This window comes from Arachis hypogaea, chromosome 6 (assembly GCF_003086295.3).
Source record: "Arachis hypogaea cultivar Tifrunner chromosome 6, arahy.Tifrunner.gnm2.J5K5, whole genome shotgun sequence".
NCBI lineage: Eukaryota > Viridiplantae > Streptophyta > Magnoliopsida > Fabales > Fabaceae > Arachis > Arachis hypogaea.
The window spans coordinates 113341056-113366389 of NC_092041.1; the positions used below are offsets into that span (position 1 = coordinate 113341056).

The window sequence follows — 25334 nt, forward strand, 5'->3', positions numbered from 1 at the left end:
AATTTACCCTACTTTGATAAATTCTATGTATATGATACTCAGAATGTCTTTATTAACAATAACAGAAGGAGCCATTTAATTTCATTAACTTTAATATAAATAGATTCTTCCTAAGAAGTTTATTAGAGCCTTCCTATGTTTCTTTTTTTCATTGGGTATAGGAACCTTTGTACCTTTAGGGCGTGTGAGAATCTGCTTAAGGTGAAAGCACACGAGGAGAAGCAGAAAAAAAAAGAAAAAAAGAAAAAAGAAAAAGACCAATATCATTTAACAGCTTTTACTTTATCTATAACCCTTCCCACTAATCTTAACCTAATATAGTTATCTGTTTTAGGAATTTAAAAAGAAAAATAAAATGCTTTTCTTGTGGATGGGGCTTTCAGCATTGACTTATGTATATAGTATATAAAAAAGAGAAAAAGGAAAAACAAAAACATTAGATGCCTTAACGAGGAGAAAAAAAAGGAACAAAAATGAGTGTTTTTCTTCCTTTTAGTTTTACTTTGGTAATGGTCAGCTGAAAAAAAAAAAAAAGTCATGACATCCAATTTCTTCTTTGACAATTGACATAGCCAATGATCCACTTTGAAACCTAATTGTCTTTATTCTCTTTTATAATATGCAAAGTTGGTAGGGTTAGAGATTATTAAAGTGATTATATAAATATAGAAAGTGTGGCTATGAACTATGAAGTGTTTTCTTGTTCGTGTGTAGTGTATTTGCTTTTCTCATTTTTCAACTCGAATCCAAAGCCAAAGTGTACTAAGGACTATAAGTAGAGTCAACGATTTATGTTATGTTATACCTCATCAATGTTGTAAAATATTTATACTAACACCATCTCATCATTTTCTTTAGCTCTCACCAGTTAATTTGAATAAAATACTTTCCATTGAATTACATGAATTTTAATAAAGCAAAAAGATATAATTAATACCATAATAATAATAATAAAATTTTAGCTTTGGTCTTTATAACATATTTTATGATCATAAAGTCTTATAGTTGAAGCTTTGATTCTCTTATTAAGAGCTTAAAATTAATCGATCTAATAACTTTTGTAATGATATAAGTTTATGAATTTAAAAATTTAAAAATCATTTCATAAGATGCGAAGTTTTAACGAGTAACAATGTTGATCATATTGTTTTGATTTCAAAAATGAATATGATACTAACGAATAAAATTATTCCAAGTAAATTTTAACAAAGACAAAAATCCATAAGTATTGCTATTAATGAAAAATTAATCTATTTTAAAGACAAATACAATTTTTTTTCTACGGATTCCTAACTCTACAAGTCGAGGACGACTAATTCACCACATATTGATACTCTATTTATTAAGAGTCTGTCCCTAACTAATGGATTATTTATACACACAAGACGAGATTCAAACTCCAAATACTTGCTTAACTAGACAAATAAGATGATCATTTAATCAATTCAAATTGACTAAAACAAATATTAATTATTTTAATACTTTTAAGTTGTAAAATATTTATAATAATAATTACTATATATATATTTTATTTAAATTTTAATAAAAAGATTTTATATAATTTTATGTATTACCCTGTATAGAGTACGAAAACATACACTAATTTATTTTTAAAAAAAACATCTTTTCTACACATAAAAAGTTAAAAATCTTCAAAACCTAAAATAAAAGAAGTGAAAAAAGAAAGAAAAAGACTAATACTTAATTAATTGTAGGCAATATAACCTAGACTTACAACATTGCATATAATATTCCTAAAAATAATAACAACAACTTATGTTGTATGCCAACGAATTAAAACGTAATCTTCATGTTTTGTAAACCTAAATTGTGGTTAGTAACATAGTATAGACAAGATGTAACATGTAAGAGACACTACTTTACCAAAAGTAATAAGTATCCAAAGTTTACAAAGAAAAAATGCATAGCCAAGTTCTCTTATATATAATAGCACTTCAATATCATATGATTTTGCACCCAACATTATTTGACATTAAAATCCACCCACTCGTGTGTTGTGTCTCAATTGTCAACCATCCAAAAAATAAAAAATAAAAAACTATTTTATTTTTGATTTATTTAAGAAAAGAGTACATTACATTACACAGCAACACAGGAAGCTTCCTACATCACTGAGTTGAGTTACCCTTTTTCTCTTTTCCACTTTTTCTCGGATTTTCTTGCTATTCACCAAACACAAACACACACTTTTTAAGAACACAATCTATCACTTCACTTCACTTGTGTTCTGTTCAATTCACCACCTTCTCTGCTTATTGTTCTTGCTGCTGCTTCTCACTCAACAGTTTCACTTCTATCATCAGGTACATTCATTTCTTCCCTTCATTTTTTTCTCATTTGTTATTGGACTGGAAACCCCTCTAATGAGAGTGTTTTGGATGGCATTTTCTCTTCCAAAAGAAAATGAGGCTCCATTATTTGAAATTTTTGGGTTCTTTTCCTATAGTTTCAGTTCTTTTCATGTTTTGCTTCTAAAATCTATAGCATATGTTGTTAAGCTAAGTGTTCATTTTTCCTTTTTCTCTATTTTTGGAGTCTTTTGTGAGTTTTTTTTTGAAGTGTGTAGATTGGTTATCAGAGTTCAACAACTATTGCAAATCCCATGAGAAAAGTTTTGATCTTTTGCATGTTTGTTAATTATCTTCTGGATGGTTAGTTACATATTTCTGGTTCATTTTTTGCAAGTTTTTATTCAATTTTTCTTGGAAATGTTGATTTCTTGATGACATTTTGGACAATTGTTGTTGGTTGCAGTTTGTTTTCGAGATTTCGGGTTAATGGAACGTGGTTTGAAGAGAAAGTTACCACAAAATAACTTTTCTATGGATGAACTCAATGAAGATCTCTTGGAAAGGATACTTTCATGGCTCCCAACTTCAGCATTCTTTCGCCTCAATTCTGTCAGCAAAAGATGGAAATCTGCTGCTAATTCTGCGAGTTTCAAGCTCGCCTGCTCGCGAATTCCTTCCCGGGATCCTTGGTTCTTGATGGTTGCCCCAAACCTCAAGCAATCTGTTGTGTTTAACTCTGCTGAAAACAGTTGGAAAAGGCTCAATTATCCGTGCCATCTTCGCGAAGATTCCGACCAAGGTTGCATGCCAGTTGCAGCCTCTGGTGGCCTAGTTTGCTACCGGAAATCGTCCGGAAATTTCATCGTGTGCAATCCGGTGACAGGGTCTTGTAGTGAACTCCCTCCATTGCATTTTGCCTCAGAAAATCATCAATCTCTCAATGCTGTTGTGATGAGTAGTACAACTTCAAATGGCCAACAATCCTACAAGATTGTGTTGGTTCTTGGTGAAATTCCAAATCTTTTCCTTAAATTCTACAATTCAAGCTCTGGTTGTTGGGAAGATGAGTCTGCACTGAAGAAGAATGTTGATGATAGTTCAATGGATTGTGATTCGACCGATGCCAATGTTGTTTACTTCCTTAGCACAACAGGAACTGTGGTTGCTAGTAACATGCAGAGAAGCCCATCGAAGCAATATTCATCGGTTATTACTAACAAAGACGGCTGGGAGACAGTCTACTTCCTTAGCTCGTCCGGGACAGTAGTAGCTTGTAATTTGGCAGACAAATCCTTCTTTGAGTATCCCAGGTTGTTGCCTGTTTTCAGCGAGTATTCTATTGATATTGCAGTGTGTAATGGTGAACTGGTAGTTGTTCTGCTATCAGAATTCTTGGAGAGTGCTAGTCTTAGGGTGTGGAAATACGACGAGGCTAACCGGCGCTGGCAACAGATTGTAGTGATGCCAGCAGCTATGTCTCATGAGTGGTATGGAAGGAAGGTGGATATTAACTGCGTCGGAGCAGGCGATCGGATATTTATATGCTTGAACTCTCCTGAGACTTGCACTTATATAGTGTGTGATTTGGTGACCAACACTTGGGTTGAATTGCCAAAATGTTGCATTAATGGTGAAGTCATGGAATTCATGTCTGCATTTTCATTTGAGCCTAGGATAGAGGCTGCTGTATGAATTTGATTATCATACTTTGTTGTCTTCTGTTAGCACATTTTTTTATTCATTTTTTACATTTGTATCCAGTGACTAGTATTATCAATTAATGTCCTTGTTGATGATTCTTTTAATAATGTGTAGTTATGCTGCAAATGTTCACATGAATGTTTTAAGAGTTTGGATCAATTGTGAAGCAAACTTGCTTAATCTACCTTTTGAGAATGTTTTGTGTGTTCATTTTGGCAGTTAAATTAGTTTTGGAAGTAAATGATATGAAGATTAATGTGACAATTCAATCAATCATAGTAACCTTTTTGAGCTGGTTAACAACTAATTATTTTCAGAGCTAAAGTTAACTCCAAGCCATCATAAGTAATTGAGGATGTTGAGATGGAAAAATAGATCTGATGCATATGTTTTATGGTATTAAAGTTTGCATTGATTGTAAAGCAGGTTTATGCGTTTATTTATATATAATAGGTGTTAAATTCAAGTGAGTTCAACATGGATTATTCTACCAAGTTCAAGACATGTCTTTAGATTTAAAGAAGGGCTAATCTCTTGTGAATCTGAATTTTATTTAGAGGTCTGTTGTTAGTCAATAAATTCGATTGCTGCATACACAAGACAGGTTTCGAACCCCCAATATTTAGTTAAACAGACGAGTGAGCTGACTACTCGACCAACACAAGTTGGTTCAATAGAATGTCATTGAATAAGATATTGCTGAATAGAGCTATAGCAATGATAATTGTCTCATAAATTGATAAACATGTATATAATAAGTTAAATATTAAAAAAAAATCACTTTAAAATAAGAAATTGTAAAATTTTAGACTCTCTAACACAGTACCACTGATCTAATATTGGAATATAATTCTTCCAATACCGTATATGCTCATATAATTGATTCATTATTTACTGTTTATATAAAAAAGTTTAACGTTACATTCAAATTGAATCTTTATAAGAATTTTTTTTGTTAAAAAAAAATCTAAATATTTATTTGAAAATTATTTAATATAAAAAAAATTCTATTTTCTTTAAGAAAAGAATTTATTTCTATTTAAAACTCATTTTTTATTTAGAATAGCTATAATATATTAATAAAAAAGAATTCAAATTTAAAGAATTTGTGAATGAATTTAAAAATCAAATCTTTTTTAGTCTGATTTACAAAAAAAAAATTAAAATTAAAATTCTCAAAAATTTTAAATAATTTATTTTTAATTATTTTAAAACAAAAAAATCAATTCTTGAGTAACTTTTAATTTTTAGATTTGAATCTTTTAAATTTTAAATTTTATTTTAAAAAATAAAATATAATTTATTATTATTTATTTTATATGTGAAACTAAAAAAAATAAAAAAAATATTCAATAATAAAAAATTTTAATTTATCTTCTAAAATAAAAATTTAAAATTTATAGATCCAAATTCCTAATTCCTAACCTTTCAAAAAAATTCTGCCTACGCCGTTGCTTGGCAACAGCCAACCGGTCAATTTCTCTCTATTGGTTTTCCTCTCCTTTTCAGCATTAGACTTTAGTTACACGTGGCATGGAACTATTGGCTGAGTTTCTGAGACATCAGTAGACGCGCTTGTAGAGGATCGTTCCGCTGGTTTCCTCCTTCGGAAGAAACAAAAAGCTATTTCAGAAGGAACAGCCGAACAGAAAAGAAGAAGAAGAAGAAGAAGAAGAAGAACAAGGGTTTCTGAATTTTGATAATTCGATCTGAATCTAATAGGAAAAAGAAATCATTTCAATTTCATATATAAAATGGAATCGGAGGATTCGGTGAGACTAGAATTGGAAGAATTGCAGAAGCAATTGGGGAAGAAGCAAAGATTCGAAAGCGCTGTTTCCTCTCTCAAATCCATGCTTCAGAGCAAATATCTATCAGCTTCTCCATCTCTTCGTAAATCTGTATGCTTCTTTTCTTCTTCTCTTTTTATTTATTTATTTTAATTTTTTTGTTAATTCATATTCATTTTCCCAATTCTGTTTTTCCGACTAGTTAGAAGTGTTATGAGTTGGTTGTTATCCTTTATTCTTGGAAAGAGCAGATTTTTTTAATGTGCTAGGGTTGATAAGTATGGATGGTTGAATATAATAATAAATATACAAAATATATAAAATGTTCATGAATTGGTTCTGATTACTGATTTTTCTGATTGATGTTTTCTTTTAATTTTTAATTTTTGCTAATAATGATTTGTTGTTAGATTATATGTAACAAAGTGACTATGACTACTATAAACCTTGATTTGGCTTATGATGTGTAACTTCCCTTATCCTTGAAATTTGATATACAAAAGAAATGTTGCTAGTCTTTGGTGAAGAATTTAAAACCAGTTTTGACTGTGGTGATGTTGGATTGTTGGTGGCAGTTTTATTCGGTTATATGCCGAGTTGCTACCGTGTTGAAGACTAGATATACGGCACCGGGTTTCTGGAATGCTGGCCTAGGCCTGTTTGAGCAGGCTCAATTACTTGTTACTGAGCCTTCTGAGAAGGAGCACTTGAAGACTTGCATTGCTCAGGCCAGGGAACACTTGCATTTAGAAGATAACCCATCACAAACCTCGCAGCCTGCAGCGCAGAATAATACGAATGGAGGTGATTTTCTTTAAACAAATATATGTTTTTTTTTTTTCTATTTTCTTGAGGTGCTATTTATTTTTGTATGTGTTCATTTATCGCGTACTGTGTTGTTTCAGGATATCTTTTCGAGGGGCATCTTACTGTAGATCCCGAACCTCCTCAGCCTCAATGGTTGGTGCAGTCAAACCTCTTGTCAACTGCTGCTACTTTGTTTGCTGCTGAATCCTCTCAAGGTTCGGCAGCGACCGATACCACACCAGAGAATGCAGCTAATGTGCTTCAAGAGCTTATAAATAGATTGGAAGAAGTCATGCCCCTGGTATTCATTGAAAATCCTTTCATATGTTCTTCTAAACTCTCGTTATTTAGATTATAATACTTCCCATTTAGGTAAGTTTAAAGACAGAATTACAATGTGGTTTAGTTGTACTTGGAAACATAAGTAAGCCTAGATATTTGGGATTTGTTAACAAATTATTTAGGCCTAACTTGAGTGCACCTAGTTAAATTTGAGCAAGCATTCCTTTAAGCTATATTTGAGTACTTATTCGCGTCACACATAAGATAAGGAACCAAAGGAGACTTCATAAATATAAGCAAGGCTCATTTTACCTCTCTATAAATGATGTTCTTTTTCACTTTCTGCTTTGGTGGATCTGTCATCAATATTGGTACATCAATAAGACGGTAACTTAGATATAAATAACCTACCATTCAATTGAACTCATATTGTTTAGTGCTTGGTTGGATTATTATTTTATTTTATTTTCTTGCATGCTTTTTTATTGTGTGCATGTTTTCTGGTATGATCAAAAGTTCCATTGCTACACTTTGCATTGCTTTATTAACGACAATTTGCTGTAATTTATTATGGTTAGATGATTGAAGATGGTCCTGTGGCTCCAAGGGCCCCTCCTGCCAGTAAAGAAGTCGTGGCGAGACTTCCTGTCATTACTCTCACAGAGGAAATACTGGCTAAGCTGGGGAAAGATGCAGAGTGTGCAATTTGCAGGGAGAACCTGGCTGTAGATGACAAAATGCAAGAGTTACCTTGCAGGCACACTTTCCATCCACCGTGTCTAAAACCATGGCTGGTATTATTCGTAACATCCCAGATTCATTCGTGTTCTATGATTTGATTATTTATTTGATTTTTTTAATAAACCATCAATCTTTTCCCTGACCAAAAACACAAGGGACAAAGTTGCAACTCAATTTCAGAGTAACAAATTTGTTCCTCGCTGAGAAGATACTTAAATCATCATATATGGATTTTTATGGAATGACAATTTTGTCACCCTTTTGTCATCTGTGTTTCTTTTTGGGAACAAGATTAGGGTTTACTCTTTTATTCTTGAAGCAAATTTATGTTTCTGATAATGTGGCATTCTATAATTGAATGAGACGATTAGATATATGGTATGATCAATTTGATCATTGATGTGGTAGGATGAACACAATTCTTGTCCGATATGCCGGTATGAGCTGCAAACTGATGATCATGCCTATGAGAGCTGGAAGGAAAGGGAAAAGGAAGCTGAGGAGGAGAGGAAAGGTGCTGAAAATGCCGTTAGAGGTGGTGAATATATGTATGTCTAGATGGCTATTCAGTGTAGGGTTAATATACATAATAACATGGTGGTGCAAAACTGTTATAATTTATAAGGTTTCAATTGGTGAAAAGTATAATATCAGGTGTATTCTTTGTCATATCAAGCAATAGATTTATGTTTCCTGCTAAGCCTTAAGCTTTTTGGAGGTTCTCTTATCATGGTTGTCCCTTGAAGTGCTGTTCATATCTCAAGTTTGCATTGTTATTGAGCAAAGATTGTTGTACTAAATTTCGTTATCGGCCACTTTTTTATTTTATTCAATAATATTTAAAAGATTTCGTTAGCAAACTTTCTAAAGAGGTTAATTAAAAATACTACAAAAAAAGCTTTTATAGAAATTACAAAATAAATGTTAGTTTTTACTTTCTTAACTAATTCGTAACTATATCCATATTTAAAATGTAATTTATCAAATTGATTTAACTTTTAAATTTTATATTAGATAGAGAGAGAGAAAAGGGATTTGTAAGAGATAAGGTTGAAATTTGGGAAGAAGAAAAGTAAAAAGAGGTATTACAATTTAACATAATCAGTGAAGGTTAATATACCCACACGAGTTAACATAATCAGCAACTCATTACTAGCTACTAGGGCTGGAAGTGAGTCAAGCTTGAGTTTGGAATTGAGCTCATAGTTTAAATGAGTCGAGTTTGAGTTTAGATAAGCTCAACTCATTAGCTCGTGAGCTGACTCGATTTTATATATATATATATATATATATATATATATATATATATATATATATATACGAAATAGTATTATATAATTATATATATTAATGATCTTAATTATTTAAAATTTTATATTTAGTTTTTACATATATTTGATGTAGGACATAAATAAAAAATTTATAATTTAATGATAGATAATAATATATAAAATTGATCTTTTTAAATATTTTATAAAATATATAAGTTATAATTTATTAATATAGAATTATAGATTATGTATTTATGTTTCTATTATTTGAGCCAGCTCGTGAGCTTTCGGTGAGCCGAGCTTGAGCTTAAAAAATAGGCTTGATTATTAATGAGCCAAGCCGTGAGCCAAACTCAATTTTTGTGAGCCGAGCTTGAACTTGGTCTAACTCGGCTCAGCTCGATTCACTTCCAGCCTTACTAGCTACAAATTCTTATATAGAATTCAGATTTTCGCATATTAAATTGAAAGACAACATAGAAAACCGATTTACGAATATACTTAGGCTGGGTTTGGTAAAGCTTTTTTAAGAGGTGCTTGTGCTTTTTAAAAGCACAAGCACGTCATTTTGCGTTTGGTAAATTAAAAAGTCCAAGTGCTTGTGCTTATGGCTTTTAAAAGTTAGGGGTGCTTTTGAAAGCACCTAGGAGGGAGCTTTTCAAAGCTGGCTTATGCTTACCAAATTTTTTTCATTTTCCCGCACGTATTTCCCGCTATTATATTGTCATTAAAATTTTCGTATATTTCTAACTTCTCATCCTAACCTTCACAAATTCTAACACAATCTTCATATATTTTTTATTTTTCAACCTAATCTTCACAAATTTCAATACAAATACATCTCTATCACATATTAGAAATATACGAGGATTTTAATGACAATATAATTGCGGGAAATACATGCGGGAAAATGAAAAAAATTTGGTAAGCATAAGCCAGCTTTGAAAAGCTCCCTTCTAGGTGCTTTCAAAAGCACCCCTAACTTTTAAAAGCCGTAAGCACAAGCACTTGGGCTTTTTAATTTACCAAACGCCAAAATGACGTGCTTGTGCTTTTGAAAAGCAAAAACACCTCTTAAAAAAGCTTTACCAAACCCAGCCTTAGTGGGATACTTAGTTAAGTAGATAGCTTATAAAATTTAGGGGTTAATAAGCATTTTTATTTCCATTTTCGATGAAAATAAAAATAAGAAATTTGAATTTGAGATTTTTAAGTGACAATAGAGAGACTGTATCATTTAAAATATGACTCATTGGCGTTATTAGGATATCTATTATTTACCTCCAATTTATATATATATCTCTTGAAAAAGATAAAGTTTTTTTTTTATTATTTTTTTATTTTATTTGACTGTTTCGATTTTTTTATTTTAGACTTGATTTTTGTATCTTTGAGTACATAGACAAAGTAATTAAAAATAAAATAAAGCTCTAATTAGAATTTATTTATTGAGTTTTTTATTTTATTTAGTATTAAGTACGGATTCTTCGAATTGATATGTATTTGTTAAATTTCTTTATTTTTGACATTTATTTTTTCGTTTAAAAATATAATTTTGTTATGAAAATAGTTTTTTAAATTGACAATCAATTATAAAAGTATCAATAATAAAAATTAAAAAAATACATAAAACCCTAAAAATATTGACAAAAAAGTTGACTTTTTGTTTTAAATCTTTTTAGCTTTAATATTTATTTATTTATTATTTTATTAATAAATTATTTAAATCAATAAATTTTGATATTAATTAATTGATTCGTTTGGTGTAAAACTAATTTTAATTTCAATTTTTTTTGTTTCAATTGATTTTTTTATTGTTATAGAAATATAAAACCAACTATATATATAGAGAGAGAGAAGAGATACTAAATTTTTATGAAATAGTATAATAAGATAGTAATTTATTTCATATTGATACCATATAAAAATTAATTTTTAATTTAATAAAAAATTAGATAACTAAAATCGTACATTTAATAAAAATATGATTTTGAGATTTTAAACTATTAAAAATACATTTTAAAAATAAACCAACCAAATATAATTTTATTATTTTCGATACTTAGAAATAAATCTTCTTTTTACAAACCCATTACATTTTCTAAAATACAAAAAATTAAAAATAATTTTTATTTTTCAAAAAATAAAAACAAAAAATATTTTTAGAAACTAATCAGCCCTTTATATTTTCTACTTTAAATTTGTTTATATTTGTAGTTATCTTTAATAAATTCTTTTGGCGTATTTATTAGCAAAGAACAATCCACGCTAAGATTGGTTTGCCACATCCGTCTTTTAATAGAAATCAACCATATTATATATACATAAAAGAATAAGTTATTAAAATAATTATTTATATAAAATATATAAAAATACAAAATATAAAAATATATTTATGTACAAAATTACAAATGTATAATAATTAATTTTTTTGATACACAACAATTTTAATAGAGATTAACGCCGGTAGAACACACTTTAAACTTTAGAGATGGTCTCAAGATTTTCAGGTATTATATGTCAAACTCGAAAAAAAAAACAAGAATAAAAAATCGATATAGACTACACCAATACCATACTAAAATAATCAGTGAGGTGAACATTCACCTAAGTTTCTTCAAGTAAAATTACAAATGATGTGGAACCTCTGATATCAAAGGGATAGAGAAAAAAAATACAATCAATTGATGAACTTGAAAACATTACTTAACTCATCTTTTAAACTGATCCAACTTTAAAATCTCAACTCACCAAATCCCATTATTAACTAAATGTTTACCTATAAACAATCAGTACCGTATAATGCATCATGCTAAAGGACTCAAAGCACTACTTTCACTAAATCGCAATCCTTCTTGATTTCAAAGTCACTCAATAATAAGCTGGAACCAGAATAAAATTGAAAAATTGCAGATGTGTGAAGGTTTCTTGGATACATGAACCTTGGATCATGATGTTACCGGTGTCTTTCAACTGCTAGGCCTTCCCCTACTCCACCGATTTGAAGATCTTTGTGAACTATGATTTGACTCACGGGGCTCTGAATATGATCTTTGTGAACTATGATTCGACTCGCGGGGATCTGAATATCTATCGCCTCTAGTCGCAGATCCCATTCCTTCATTTCTGCCACCTCTCCTGTCTCTATTTCTTCTAGGATGACGACTGGATCTCAATCCGGTTGATTTCTTTTCCTTGTCATTATCATAGGCCAATGGCTGGATACCCTGAAGATCAGGTTCTGGTACAAACCCCATAGGCCGCTTCGCAGGATCCATTCTTCTAAATGTGATTGAAATCCTAGTAGAAATTTTGAGAAAAAGACCAGAAATCAATTAATTATCCATTAGTGTAAAAAGGAACAGAGAAAATATTATATCATTACATTCTATATACCTTTTAGTAGGAACTGCAGGAACACAGTGCTTAGCTACATCAGCTCCATTTCCATTTAGGACAAGTACAGACCTGAAGGACAAAGACCTACTATAAGATTCTGATTCCTCCATAATAATAGCAAACTGATAAAGAATTCAAAATAACTATACCTAAAAGCATGTATCAATTGATCAGAAACTAAATAAATGTGCAGTAGATGAATTTGCAATAATACTTACCCAACGGGCAGGGGAATAGCAAGTGAGCCATCAAATTCACCAGGGCCTATAACCTTCAGATTTGATCCAAAGAGTATGTTGCACTCACTGAGAAAAGAAACCGTGCAGAATGGCCGAACAAAATCATGATTATCTATGTGTGGAGGTATACAATCCCCTTCTTCATAGATATTTACGATGCAGCTGTCTGGCACGCAAGTCGGAGGGAGTACATGCCACTTGATCAGCCTTCGAATGATGACCTTAAAAAGATCAGGTATAGGATCTACCATTTCACTTTGAAGAATACCAGGTGGGTTACCATCTCTATCCTGTAAGCATAAATTAATATACACTACATCATTTTATCAAAATCAGCAGAAATAATACTGCACCACTAGGCATTAGTATTGCTTTACTTCCAAATAAAGCTTATTTAATGAGAAATCAAAATTCAGCATGAGAGAAATACTAACCACTGCATAGTTGTAACAGCATCCAAATTGGATAGTTTGACGTCCCTTCCCCCTCATCCACTTTTGAGGAGCCGAAAATGTCCGATCTGAAAAAGTTTAAGAATAAGCATCATATGTTCCCAAGAAATAATAGTAATCAACACAAATTGTCAATAGAACTTAAGAATGAACATTATATAAAGTTCCTCTTCCATTCTTTTCTTCTATTAGGCGCGCTTTTTTGGCACTTGTCACCTCAATGTCTAGCAACATAAATCTTGTCATTTGACTACTTCGTCCATGGTTATATGATAATAAACAATATATATTCTATATTCTATAGCATATAAAATATATGTTCACGCCCATCTCACCCTTTTTTACTTTCAGCACACATTTTAATACTCTGAAGTCTGAATTTCCATCTCAAATTGAATTAACTAGACATTCTTTGAAGAACAAGGAAATATAGAATGATGAAAAATAAAATCAGCAAAACAATAAAGAAGAAAGGTGGATATTGGACTTATTAGCAGTTGCTGGAAAAACATCTTAATAGAATAAAGAGACAACAAAGTGAAAGTGATATTAATAATTTGTAATCTCATCAGAGGCATAAATCTAAACTTTGAGGTGAAATTATAGATAATCAAATTCATGGTATTACTGTTCTAGATATCAGCCACTTTTCTATGTTATCCAAAGCATTTAGTTCTCTAGTTAGTTTAGACAAACTTTAACTGTGTCCTAAGCAGGCATGCAATGTGATCACAATTTTGGAATTGAGCTAATTTTATTAGGTTTCGGTACTTCTCTGTCAAACATGTAAACTAGGGAAGGATCTCTCAATTCTAGTATTATCAGATTATTACAAAACAATAATACCATACACACCTTAACAATGGAACAAATTTAAACACTCATCATAACATAGAAAGATAGATATAGAATTAGGATTAGAACAAAAACCTTTCAGTTCCCCTTTCCTTCCCATCTCCTGCAGGGAAGCAACATAATTGACTATCCTTTTCTGTTCAGCAGCACTAAAAATACCCGTGTGGAGTTCGAGCCCTTCAAGGATGTTAACAAGCTTTCCATTAACTCTCTCAAAGCACATGAAATCCTTCTTACGCCTCACATTCATGAACCTAATGTATTCTCTTTGCTCCCTAGGCAAAGTAGGCTTCTCCGGGGTAGCTTTAGCCACTTCAAGGTTCGAGTTAGAAGCTGGCACAGCTGTACTGCCATTGATGGTTTCATGCTCTTCTTCACCAAACTCATCTTCTTGAGCCATATCAGCCCATGACATGCGCGGACTCGGCGTCTCAATTGGTGAATTAGCCTCAGCACCATCTTTCCAACTCCCAATTGAGTGAGTGTCACAATTATCGTCATGATTGTCGCTGTTCTCATTCATTTGGCCATTGCAAACCTCTGAACCATTGGAAACTTCCTTTTGACCACCACAATGGGAGAGTTCTGCACATACAAAAGAACCAATGAAGCACGAAACAATAGGAACACATATTCAAGATTTAAGTAACCCTAAATCATTATATATACAAAAAAAAATTATTTTACTACCCAATGGCAAGATATTTACCAAAATTAAACTCATTCTATTATAGGTGAGAATTTCGCATCTTTATGTGAAAGAATCGTTGCACTGACATGTGCTGGAATCATATTCTTGTTCAATTACAAGCAAAACTTCCATGCATTTATAAATACTTTACATAGTCATTCAGTATAAATCAAACATATATCATAGTCGGCAGTTACATAAACCTTAGATAATATTCCAGTTTCATATACATATATTAGATAACACTGTATTAATTCAGGAAAATTTTTCTCATAAATTAATTATTATAACAATTCAAAACACTCAAAAGTAAAAAATTAAACTTTAAATGTCTAAAATATTTAAGGGTTTAGAATACATAAAACTTATTGGAATGTTCGTACGCACTAGGTCAAGGAATCACTGAAAACAAGGTAAAATTAGAAAGAAACATCAAAATTCACTGCGGGAAATCGAAAACGAAGCAAAAACCAGTTGAAAAAAGAGAAACTTGGACGGGATTCGATGGTTTTGGGGACGGAACTGACCTGGGTCGATGGAGCGGATTCGATCGGAGAGCGATTGGGTGCAGTGGTTGCAGAGATCTTTGGAGAGGAAAGGGAGCCAATTCGTAAAGAACTCAGAAGCAATTCGAAGCTCCGAAGGTTGGTAATTGAGAAGGAAAGGGTCTTTGGATGCGTGAGATTGATGAGATCGTTGCCGTTGTTGTCGTTCGTCCATGGCGAAGACTCAGTGAGTCGACTCGGATGGTTGAACCAGAAGCTAGAGAAGAAAAAGAGAAAAAAAATCAAATAAGGAAGAAGAAGAAGAAGAGTTCAGAGCAGAACTGAAAAGATGCTATGCCCCTTTTTGCTGCGTTTATAATTTTCCTTTTGAGTTTGCTCTTTATTTATATACAGTCGTACAGAGAATAAAAAATATATAAATAAATATTTACTTGTATGTCAAGTTAAGAGGTAAGATTTGCTTCAAAATTAAATAAAATCATATCTAATCTAATTATTTAGATAAATTATTAGATATCAATTATTTGAAAAATAAGATTTTTCTAAGAATTTAAAAGATATGATAAGAATAATTAAATATATATTAAAAAATTAGTTTTTTTTTGTTTTTTTTTTATCATATTGTTAAACTTTTTAAAGATTTATTTATCTTTCATATCTTTTAATAATTAACTCTTGTTGATTTTGTTGCTTACCGAAAATTCAGATGGTGATTTTTTTTTATATATCTATTATATTTATTCTATGTATATTTATTTATATCTTTTACATCAATTTGGAATTGGGTTAAATTTAAAATTTAAATAATATCTATCAAGTTTAGATTATTATTATAATATTATTATTGGAAAATAAGTTATATTATTTTAACAGATTCGATTTTTTTTGTCACAATCAAGACCAATTGACATCCGGCTGATTTTTTTATATAAAAAATATTAATATTTTTGTTAAAAATAGAATTATTTAATATAATTACAGTAGATAAATTTTTTAATTGAAAAATTAACACAAAAAAAATATATTGAATAATTTTCATAATATTATAATATATTTTAAATATCAATATTTAATTAAAATATTATTTTTATTTTTATATAAAAATAATTTCCGTAGACATCAGTTCCATATGATATTGCCTACAAAAACAAAATAAAACAACAATTAACCCTTTAACTCAAATTTATTATCATCGTAAAAGAAATAAGTTTGCTTGACCAACCTAATATTGGTACACACAATACGATGAACTATCTATAAATTCTACAAGAAGATAATTATCAAGGCTTTATCTTTGGTGAGGAAAGTATAATCAAGATCTTGGTGTACTTTCTATTACTATTAGCAGGGATACTGTTAATTAATTTTGTATCCTAACCTACTCCAGCGAGATACCGAATTAATTTTAATGAGTGTATAGTGTAAACTTAGTGTTATAACAAAATATTTAAATTAGAGTGGTGTACTACACACGTATAGGCCTAGTAAATTGGTTAAAGAAAAATCGTAAATCATGATTAGTTATTATTACTAATAACAGCTAGGTTGAGGAGGAGATTTTTGTTTTGACTAAATTGAGAAGGAAGTTTTTTTTGGTGACTCATTGAGAAGGAAGTTTGAAATTAATGGATAAGATTTTTTTTTTTTTTTTTTTGAATTCTTTTAAAGATTAAATCGGTCGTCATAATTTGTTTGAATAACTATATATATATTCATTTAATTTAACAATACACATCCATATTCAAAACAAATGCATCGTAACATGGGTATACTAAAAAAATTAGCCGCGAAATATTGTACCTAAGCATATCTCACTTTGTCCTCACAAAATACCTACTTTGTCATTAAACTCATAAAAGATTTTTTTTTTTTTTTTTATTAACTTATATACACATAGCTAAATCTCTGATGTCTGATCAGCTTTGTACCTGTTCAAATAATTATCACAATCGAATAAAATAAGGAGAAATACTAGGAGTATAAACATATTTTGAACCAAATTTTCAATTAAATTTTCATACACTTTTTGTTTAGATACAAGCAGGCATATTCTTTTTTTATTATCTTTATCGTTATTGTCGTTATTATTATCGTTTTTTTTTTATACGTTTTTTATTTAATGTTTTGTCATCTATCATCATTACTGTTATTATCATTATTTTCTTTTTTTTCTCTAATTAATGAAATATTTATAGTACCTAAATAACAAAATATATTTGCAGCAAAAATTTATATACTATATATTAAAATTTGTATATTATATACAAAAATTTATATATTATACTAATAAAATATGCATAACATATAAATTTTGTGTACATCACAAAAAATATTAATACATAACATAAAAATTTTGATGTATAACATATAAATTTTTGAAGAATTACATATTTAAAAATTGACTCACCTAATTAATAAATATATTCACAGTAAAAATTTGTGTACTATACTAATGAAATACGCATAATATGTAAATTTTCGTGTCCAGTACAAAATTTTTGGTGCATAACATAGAAATTTTAATGTACAACATAAAAATTTTTGAAAAATTACATGTCTAGAAGGCTAGAATATTGACTCATTCAACTAAAAAAATATATTCACAGCAAAAATTTGTATCATATCGATAAGTTTGTGTTATGTACAAAATTTTTTATACTATATTCAAAAGATTGTATGATATATTAATAAGTTTTTGTGTTTTCTAACAAAAATTTATGTAATACAAAAAGTAAAAAAATAATAATAACAGTAAAAACTTAGGTGCACTTAATTTTATATAAAATTAATAGTTAAAAATTATTAAATAATTTAACTAATTTTTTATCTAATAATTTTTAATTATCAATTTTACATAAAATAATTATACCTAAATTTCTACCGTAACGTATATACATAATATAAGTGACCAATTTAAATAATTTTATAACAATGCGGTAATAGACATACTTTTGTCAGAAGACACATTTGTTTGGTGTGTGGTTGGGGTATGTGTCCAATTTTCATTTGTTTGTTTTTTATTTTTAGGTTTAGCCGATATGAATTTTTTGAATATATATTAAAATTATTAATAAAAGTACATAAAATTAAAATTTTTAATATATTTATTATACACTTATGAAGATAAAAAAATAAAATTTTTACCAACAATATTATTAAGATATACCCTTATTTTAGCTAATTCTTTTGTTTTTTATTTTTTATTTTTGTCTTAGTCATGAGCCCTAAAATGAATTGGTCATGAATCATGATATGAAGTCAACTAGTCAAGTCAATGTGGTTAGAAATTGGGCCCAGCAACTTCCACCCAATAACAGGGTGAGACCTCCAAATCGTGGCAAAATCTTCAACATATGTATGTGCCAATTATTACGAATTTTTATTTTTGTATATTGGATTATGAGTGGTGAAGTCTTTAAAAGTGATCTAAATTAGGTGTTAAATGTTATTGTGGGTGTTTACAAAACGTCAGTGACGTTTTCACTTTATATAATTAAAATAATATTTTTTTTACAAAATGTCAATGACGTTTTCTCATTTTATAACTAAAATAATATTTTTTTTTTACAAAACGTCAATAACGTTTTGTCTTTTTATAATTAAAAAATATTTTTTTACAAAACGTTGGTGACGTTTTGTTTTTTTATATTTAAAAAAAATATTTATTTTACAAAATGTCAGTGACATTTTGTACTACCATCATAGCAGTGTAAATTATCAAAATGAACAAATATTGTCATATTTCACATTAAAATTATCCATATCTAAAAATTTTAGCCAATTATTACCTGCATTCATTTTATCTATGCAAAATTAATTGAATCAGTTTTCCAAGAGGGAAAAAAATCAATAATAGTTTATTATATAATTATTAATATGAATTTAATTTAAATGTAATGTCAATGTTAGTTAAATTCATAATAGTTTATTATATAATTATTAATATGAATTTAATTTAAATGTAATGTCAGTGTTAGTTTTATTTTTATATATGCGTTCAATTACGTAACGCCACATTAATAAAAATAATTAATTTTTATATTGATTATGTGAATAATTATTTTAAAAAAAAATATGATTGTACGACTATTAGTATATCAAAATTATACTTTTTATTTTTTTTGGGAATTTAAAAATTTTCTTTTATTAATATATGTTAGCGTAGATTTACATTCATAATTTATTAAGAAAATATTTTCAAAATAAACTTAAGAGCGTTTGATGAAAGTTTTGTTATTTTGGCATTATTACAAATGGTTTATTTATTCAGAAAATGAATACACTTTCCCACAGTATTGGAATGGTGGTTGCTGGTTGGGTATACGAATATGATTTCAGAAAATTTTGGAATTAAAGAGAAAGTTCTTTAAAAAAAGATATTATATAATAAATAAATTATATTTTACAATATTACTTACAGTAAAAAAATTTATGCTGAGTTTGAGAATAAAATTTTTTAATATTATAAAATATGATATTTTATTATATATTTTAAGCATATTAAGATATTTATTTATTTTCATTCTTTTCATATAAGATTTTTGTTTTAAATGTTTGAAGTAATATTATTAGTAACAAAAATCAATTTCTTTTAAAAAACGTTATAGTTCTATTTCTTTTAAAAAAGATTCGTTACATTTAAACTAAACTAACTATTTGATCCTTTAAAAATTTGTGAGATTCATTTAGTTTTTCAAAGTTATATGTTCACGTCTTTAAAAAATAAGTTAACAATTTTTCTTTTTGTTTTTTTTTTTTAAAAAATAAAAGTTACACATGCTAGTTATTTCATGAAACTAATAATTTATATAATTTAAAAAAAAATCAGAATGTTTGTTAAGAATTAAAATTATATTTTATAAATAATCGTATTTTTTTATTAGAGAACAAATCAACAGCCAATACAGTTAATTAATGAAATTTTTTAATAATTATAAAGCTATGCAAACTAATTTTTATATTAATAAATTAGATTATAAATAGAATAAAATTCTAAGAGCACAAAGTAAGATAAAGTTATGGAGATTTTTTAATGATTAAATTAATGTAAAAAAATTAATCTTATATAACTAAATTTATTTCAAGCTGTAAATGTGTGAGAAAGACAGCAGTTCTCATTGAATTCTATGGAGTGAATTTTTGAGAGGAGAAGAATGTGGAAGTAGAATAATCTATTGGTAGTTAAAATAAGAGATATCATGTATTAAAATTGGCGTGTTGATTTTTGTTTGATTATGAGAGATGTAAATACGGTGGTAGATACTATAACAAAGATGGCGATGAAGTTACAACTTTTTCATGTAGAGCTTCTTTCACCTTGTGAGAAGTTTAAGAGTAGTCTTCTCTTTATTTAAGAATATCTTTTATTAGAAGGAGAGAAAGAGAAAATTAAAGAAAATGGTTTTGTAAAGTAAAATAAAAATTTGGAGTTTTCTATTAAATACAAGGTTAATATATATAAATTAATTCATCTCTAACAAATTCGTTAAGTGATCAAAAATATCTATAACTAATTACCATTTTATTAGTTATCTTTAACTGTTTTAATTTACAAATTAGTCACTCTAATAAATTATTATTAACTTATTGGACTCAACCAATTAAGTCACACAAACTATATTCTTTAAAATTAAATAATTTTTTTTAGGAGGAAAACATAAATAACTAGTTTAGTTTAGTGTTGCTTTTTTATTATTTTCTTTAAAAGTCTTGAAAATAGAAGAGGAAAAAAAAAAGAAAAAAAGGGTTGATTTAAATATTTAATATTTAAAAGAAAAGAAACCGCACTCTGCAATCTGCATACTCTGGTATTTTCTCTTCCCGGCAATGGCAATGGAAATGGCAACCTCATGCTCGTCCATCTTAGGCTCAGATTTCAAATGCTTGTACTCTTCTTCTTCTTCTTCTTTGAAGAATACTAAGACCCTCTCTGATTTTCGTGGATTCAAACACACACATGGTTCATTCCAAAAATGCTTACACTTTCCAACCCAGAGAAGTTCTAAAATGGTGGTTGGTCCTACAAGGATGGTTTCTGATGCTTATGTTGGAAGCACCACCACCACCACCTCCACAAGTATCAGATTCAATGGCAAGAATTTCACTAAGCTAGATTCATGTCTAGTGGTAGCACCTACCCCATATCGTTCCAAGCCTAGAGCTATAATCAAGTTTTTGGGGGGTGCTTTTATTGGTGCTGTTCCTGAAGTTACATATGGGTAAGATTGTGTTATACCCTTTTGATTTTTCTTGCAAATTTTGTTTCTTTATCATTGATAGATAGAATTATAGCTGATATTTTCGTGTTGGTTATGTTGAGGTTGTGCTGAATTTTTCCTGGGAAATTTACATATGGATAATTTCATGTTATTCCCTTTTGGTTGTTCAGTGCAAAGTTTGGTTTTTTATCATTTGATAGCTGCTAATTTAGGTGGTAGTGGTTTTGAGTGTGATGAATTATGTGCAGATTTTTATTCTTTTTCACAAATAGCTGCTAAGTTCCATTGCTAGCGGTGTTCAGGATGTGATGAATTTTCTGCTGAAAGTTACATACGATTATTTCATGTTATGCCTTGTTGGTTTTTCAGTCAATTGTGATGGATTTTTCTTCCGAAGCCACATATCTGATTATGCATATATCATGTTTTACTCTGTTTCTCAGTGCAAATTTTGACTATTTTTCATTTATAGATTCTAATTTTCATGTTAGTGGTATTTAGGGTGTGTTGAATTTTCTGCTGAAGTTACATATGAGTATTTCATGTTATATTCTTTTGGTTTTTCAATGCAAAATTGCAAATTTTCATTCTTTTTCAGTAATAGTTGCTAATTACCATGTTAGAGGTATAAAGGTTTGATGGTTTTCTTTGAATTTTTATTCTTCATCATGCATGGGTATTTTCGTGTAGGTGATATTCAGGTTGTGATGAATTTTCTGCTGAAGTTTCATATGATCACTTCTCGTTGTACCCTTTTGGTTTTTCAGTTGAAAGTTTGATTCTTTATCATCAGTAGCTGCTATTTTCAAGTTAGCGATGTCGAGGGCATTGTGATGAATTTAGTTCTTTTCTGTTCGGAAATTGCAGGTACCTAATAGAGTTTTTGGCAAGAGAAGGTTTTCTTGTGGTGGTGGTGCCTTACAATGTGACATTTGACCATTCTCAAGCTGCCAAACTAGTGTATGAGAGGTTCAACACTTGTTTGGATACACTCCTATCATCTGGTTTATCTCAAGCGAATTTGTCGCCTGCTCAGGTTCGAGACCTTCCACTTTTCTCCGTTGGCCATAGGTAAGTGGATTGTTGAATACATCCATTGGCTTGTGTTTGATATCTGCCTCGAGACAAAAAGTATGGAAATTTTGTCTTAGAATAGAAATGTTGTCCGTTTCTGCTTCTTGTCTCCTTTCCTAAACAAGTTTGTATTTCCCAATGTCTTTATATTTCTGTCTTGAGATAGTTACCAAACAAGGCTTTAGCCTTACTAGAGTATGGCATCGGAGTAATGTTTTTATTGTTTCTTGAATTTGTAGCAACGGTGCGCTTCTTCAACTTCTTACAGGAAGCTATTTTTCCGAGAAAATACCAAAGGTCTGGCATATCTTTCATTTCACTCCCAGAATAAGTTTGTGTTTATTTATGCAGAAACTGGTTTTGAAATTTAAAGTTTTAACCAAAAAGTAGATGTTAATTCCATCTTCATAAGTATATGCTAGTTTGTGGAAGCATAATGCAGATTATGAGGTTTCATTTACCTCAATAAAATTTGTAACTCAAGGAGTGTGACGAAAAGGTATATACTCTTTTGGAAGGCCAATGTCATAATCTCATACAACAACAGGCCAGCAACAGAGGCAGTTCCTTACTTTGAGCAGGTATGAACACTAATAATACTTGTTGAATCCTATTCTTCTAATGATACTATTTATCTTCATAATCTACTTCAATAGGATGATCGATTTCTTAGCCAAAATAGAACTTTTAGTATAAAAATGCAGATTTAAAACAGTGCGAAGGATCGTTGTTATAAAAACTGCTCATTTTACAGATGATGTTTTTTAAGACTATGCTTTCTTAAGCAACATTCACTGTTTCGACTTTGGACATAATTCCTTTATATTTTGAATTTTAGCTGGATGATTTACACAAACAAATCAAGGTTTTGAGTTGATCTTGTTTGTGCTCTAAAATATTTTGGTGTCTGCAGTTGGGACCTGCAGTCAGCCAGATGATGCCAGTTGTGGAAGCAACTCCAGTTTATTCAATTGCTAGAAATGCATCAGGTATCTACTTACCTTACTTTTGCTGATTTTTTCTTTGAATTTTGTGTAGTTTCGGTGTAGACTAAGACTATATCTTACTCATCACAGATCTAAGATCAAGCAAAATACATCACAAATTATGTTTAAATATGACATAGTGACTTTGTTCTACATATAAATCCTGCACCAAAACCCTCGATTCTCACTGGTTCGCTAATGGTCTACTTCTGCTCTTGAAATCAATGGCTGCAATTTCATTTTTTTAGATTAACTGTAAGAAATAAGAATTTATGTAAATATGATGATTATGTTTCTCAACTGCAACCCATTTGTAGGAGATGCATGGAAGGTCATTTTGGATACTGTCGGATCAATTGTACAGGAAAGTGAGCGGGACGTTCTTAATTCCTTAACTAAATTTATTGATCAATTGCCATCAGTAATGAATGAGGTATGTTTTATGTTTTGATTTTTTTTGTTTATGCTGTGCGCTTTTAGCTTCTTTTTTTTAAAAATTTATTTCAATACAAGAAGGCAAAGCTTCAGAGATTGAGCTTAATTGTTGATTTCGTTTGTACATTTGTGGTTTATGTACCTACCATTTGCATGAATCATTTCTTATCTAGTTAGATTTGCTTCTAGTAAATGCCTATGATTCCTTTAGTTTTGGGGAGAATCTTTGTTGATTGGTCTAAATGATTAATGTGTTTATGTGTGCATGTGTTTTTGTCAGGTTACCCAAGGAGTATCAGAGTTCAAACCGACACCATCTGAAAACCGTGATTGCTTTAAAAGTTCCTATAATGTTGAGCACACATTGCTGGTTTGAATGATGCTCTCTTTTTTTTTCTTAGAACTTGTGTTGAAATGTTGGATGGTATCTCTGATGTGTGTTTATATGATTCTGTAGGTTAAGTTCAATCTTGACACAATTGATGAGACAGATATTCTTGAAGAAACGTTAAAGCCTCGCGTCGATTCTTTCGGTGGAACACTAGAGAAAGTACAATTGAATGGTAACCACGTCACACCATGCATTCAGGTAAAACTCTTTTGCATCCTTCTTCGTCGCCATACTCTTCGGCAGGATTTGCAACTGAGTTATCATGGTTGTTGACTTCATTCTCATACAAATTGATATTTACTCTTCAAGTTGTTAGATTTTACATTTGTACTTATCATTCTTGCACAACTAGCAGATTGTGTGGTTAACACTTCTAAGGGTATGTTTAGTTTGGGTAAAAATCTCCACCCTATTTTTATCCTCCAACTAAAGATACCTGAATAACTTTCCAAGAAAATTTCAAGATTCTTTTCTATCAAGAAAGAACATTTTAGTTTTTCCTATGGCACATGTACTAAAAATAAGATAATGAAGCATGAAGATTTATAATTTTCTGGAATGTAGAAGGTGAATATCACCTTGCTTTTTCATTTTTAGTTCACTTAATATATTTACTTGCTTTGTTTCTTTTCCGTTGCTGGCCGGTCTCGTCGAACAGGAACCGAGATGGGAAGTTGGTGAATTGTATACTCCAGCAGATGCTGTTGCACAAGGGCTTATATCACTTTCTTTGAATGATACTAGAACCCTTGCAAGAACCATTAGCAGCTGGTTCAGAAGATTTGAGAATTGAAGTGCAAAAGGGGAGACTTGCATTAATTGGATGCATAATTACATATAATTAATTAATAATTGGTCTTTATGTTTAAAGATGATTATTGCTGAAACCTCTACACTCTCTAGTAGAGCATAAGGAGATAAAAAATGTGGCAAATGTAGTTTATGTCATTTATTAGAATTGATGCACATTTTCAAGTTGGTGATTTTCTATCAACGTTATCCATGATCTTGCTGTATTCTAAGGGTTTGGAGTAAGTCTTAACTTTTTATGAGCATGATTGGGAACGGTACATAAGCAGATAATTTTTTTATGAGAAATAATCTTGTTTGAATAGCATCCACGGACCAAGAAAATTTGTTATGGAAGCAAAAAGAACCATTTAACAGAAAATGTTCTTTCGATT

The 25334-nt window shown here is 29.8% G+C and overlaps 4 protein-coding genes across 5 annotated transcripts; 3 read left to right on the forward strand and 1 right to left on the reverse strand.

Moving 5' to 3' along the window:
• The first annotated feature begins 2106 nt into the window (after positions 1–2106).
• On the forward strand, positions 2107–4202 carry LOC112755852 (F-box only protein 13). Of its 2 annotated transcripts, none has more exons than XM_025804154.3 (2): positions 2107–2324; positions 2776–4202. In XM_025804154.3, exon 2 carries the CDS (start codon positions 2799–2801, stop codon positions 4002–4004), a length of 1206 nt encoding a protein of 401 aa, XP_025659939.1. In that variant the 5' UTR covers positions 2107–2324; positions 2776–2798; the 3' UTR covers positions 4005–4202. The 2 variants fall into 2 exon arrangements, with proteins under 2 accessions (XP_025659939.1, XP_072053823.1); XM_072197722.1 differs by having other exon boundaries at positions 2166–2672.
• Positions 4203–5438: 1236 nt separating this feature from the next.
• LOC112755853 (E3 ubiquitin-protein ligase AIP2) lies at positions 5439–8333 on the forward strand. The gene is made up of 5 exons (XM_025804155.3): positions 5439–5914; positions 6379–6607; positions 6709–6911; positions 7471–7686; positions 8042–8333. The coding sequence occupies exons 1-5, from the start codon at positions 5768–5770 to the stop codon at positions 8189–8191; spliced, it is 945 nt and encodes a 314-aa protein (XP_025659940.1). The 5' UTR covers positions 5439–5767; the 3' UTR covers positions 8192–8333.
• A 3129-nt stretch (positions 8334–11462) lies between these two features.
• On the reverse strand, positions 11463–15445 carry LOC112755854 (RNA demethylase ALKBH9B). The gene is made up of 6 exons (XM_025804156.3): positions 15068–15445; positions 13925–14434; positions 12977–13062; positions 12522–12832; positions 12301–12372; positions 11463–12204 (listed from the first exon to the last, which is right to left on the reverse strand). Exons 1-6 carry the CDS (start codon positions 15258–15260, stop codon positions 11874–11876), a joined length of 1503 nt encoding a protein of 500 aa, XP_025659941.1. The 5' UTR covers positions 15261–15445; the 3' UTR covers positions 11463–11873.
• A 5318-nt stretch (positions 15446–20763) lies between these two features.
• LOC112755855 (uncharacterized) lies at positions 20764–25172 on the forward strand. Its single transcript, XM_025804158.3, has 9 exons — positions 20764–21264; positions 22132–22335; positions 22578–22635; positions 22857–22919; positions 23252–23327; positions 23642–23757; positions 24040–24129; positions 24217–24348; positions 24809–25172. The coding sequence occupies exons 1-9, from the start codon at positions 20873–20875 to the stop codon at positions 24941–24943; spliced, it is 1266 nt and encodes a 421-aa protein (XP_025659943.1). The 5' UTR covers positions 20764–20872; the 3' UTR covers positions 24944–25172.
• Positions 25173–25334: the final 162 nt, after the last annotated feature.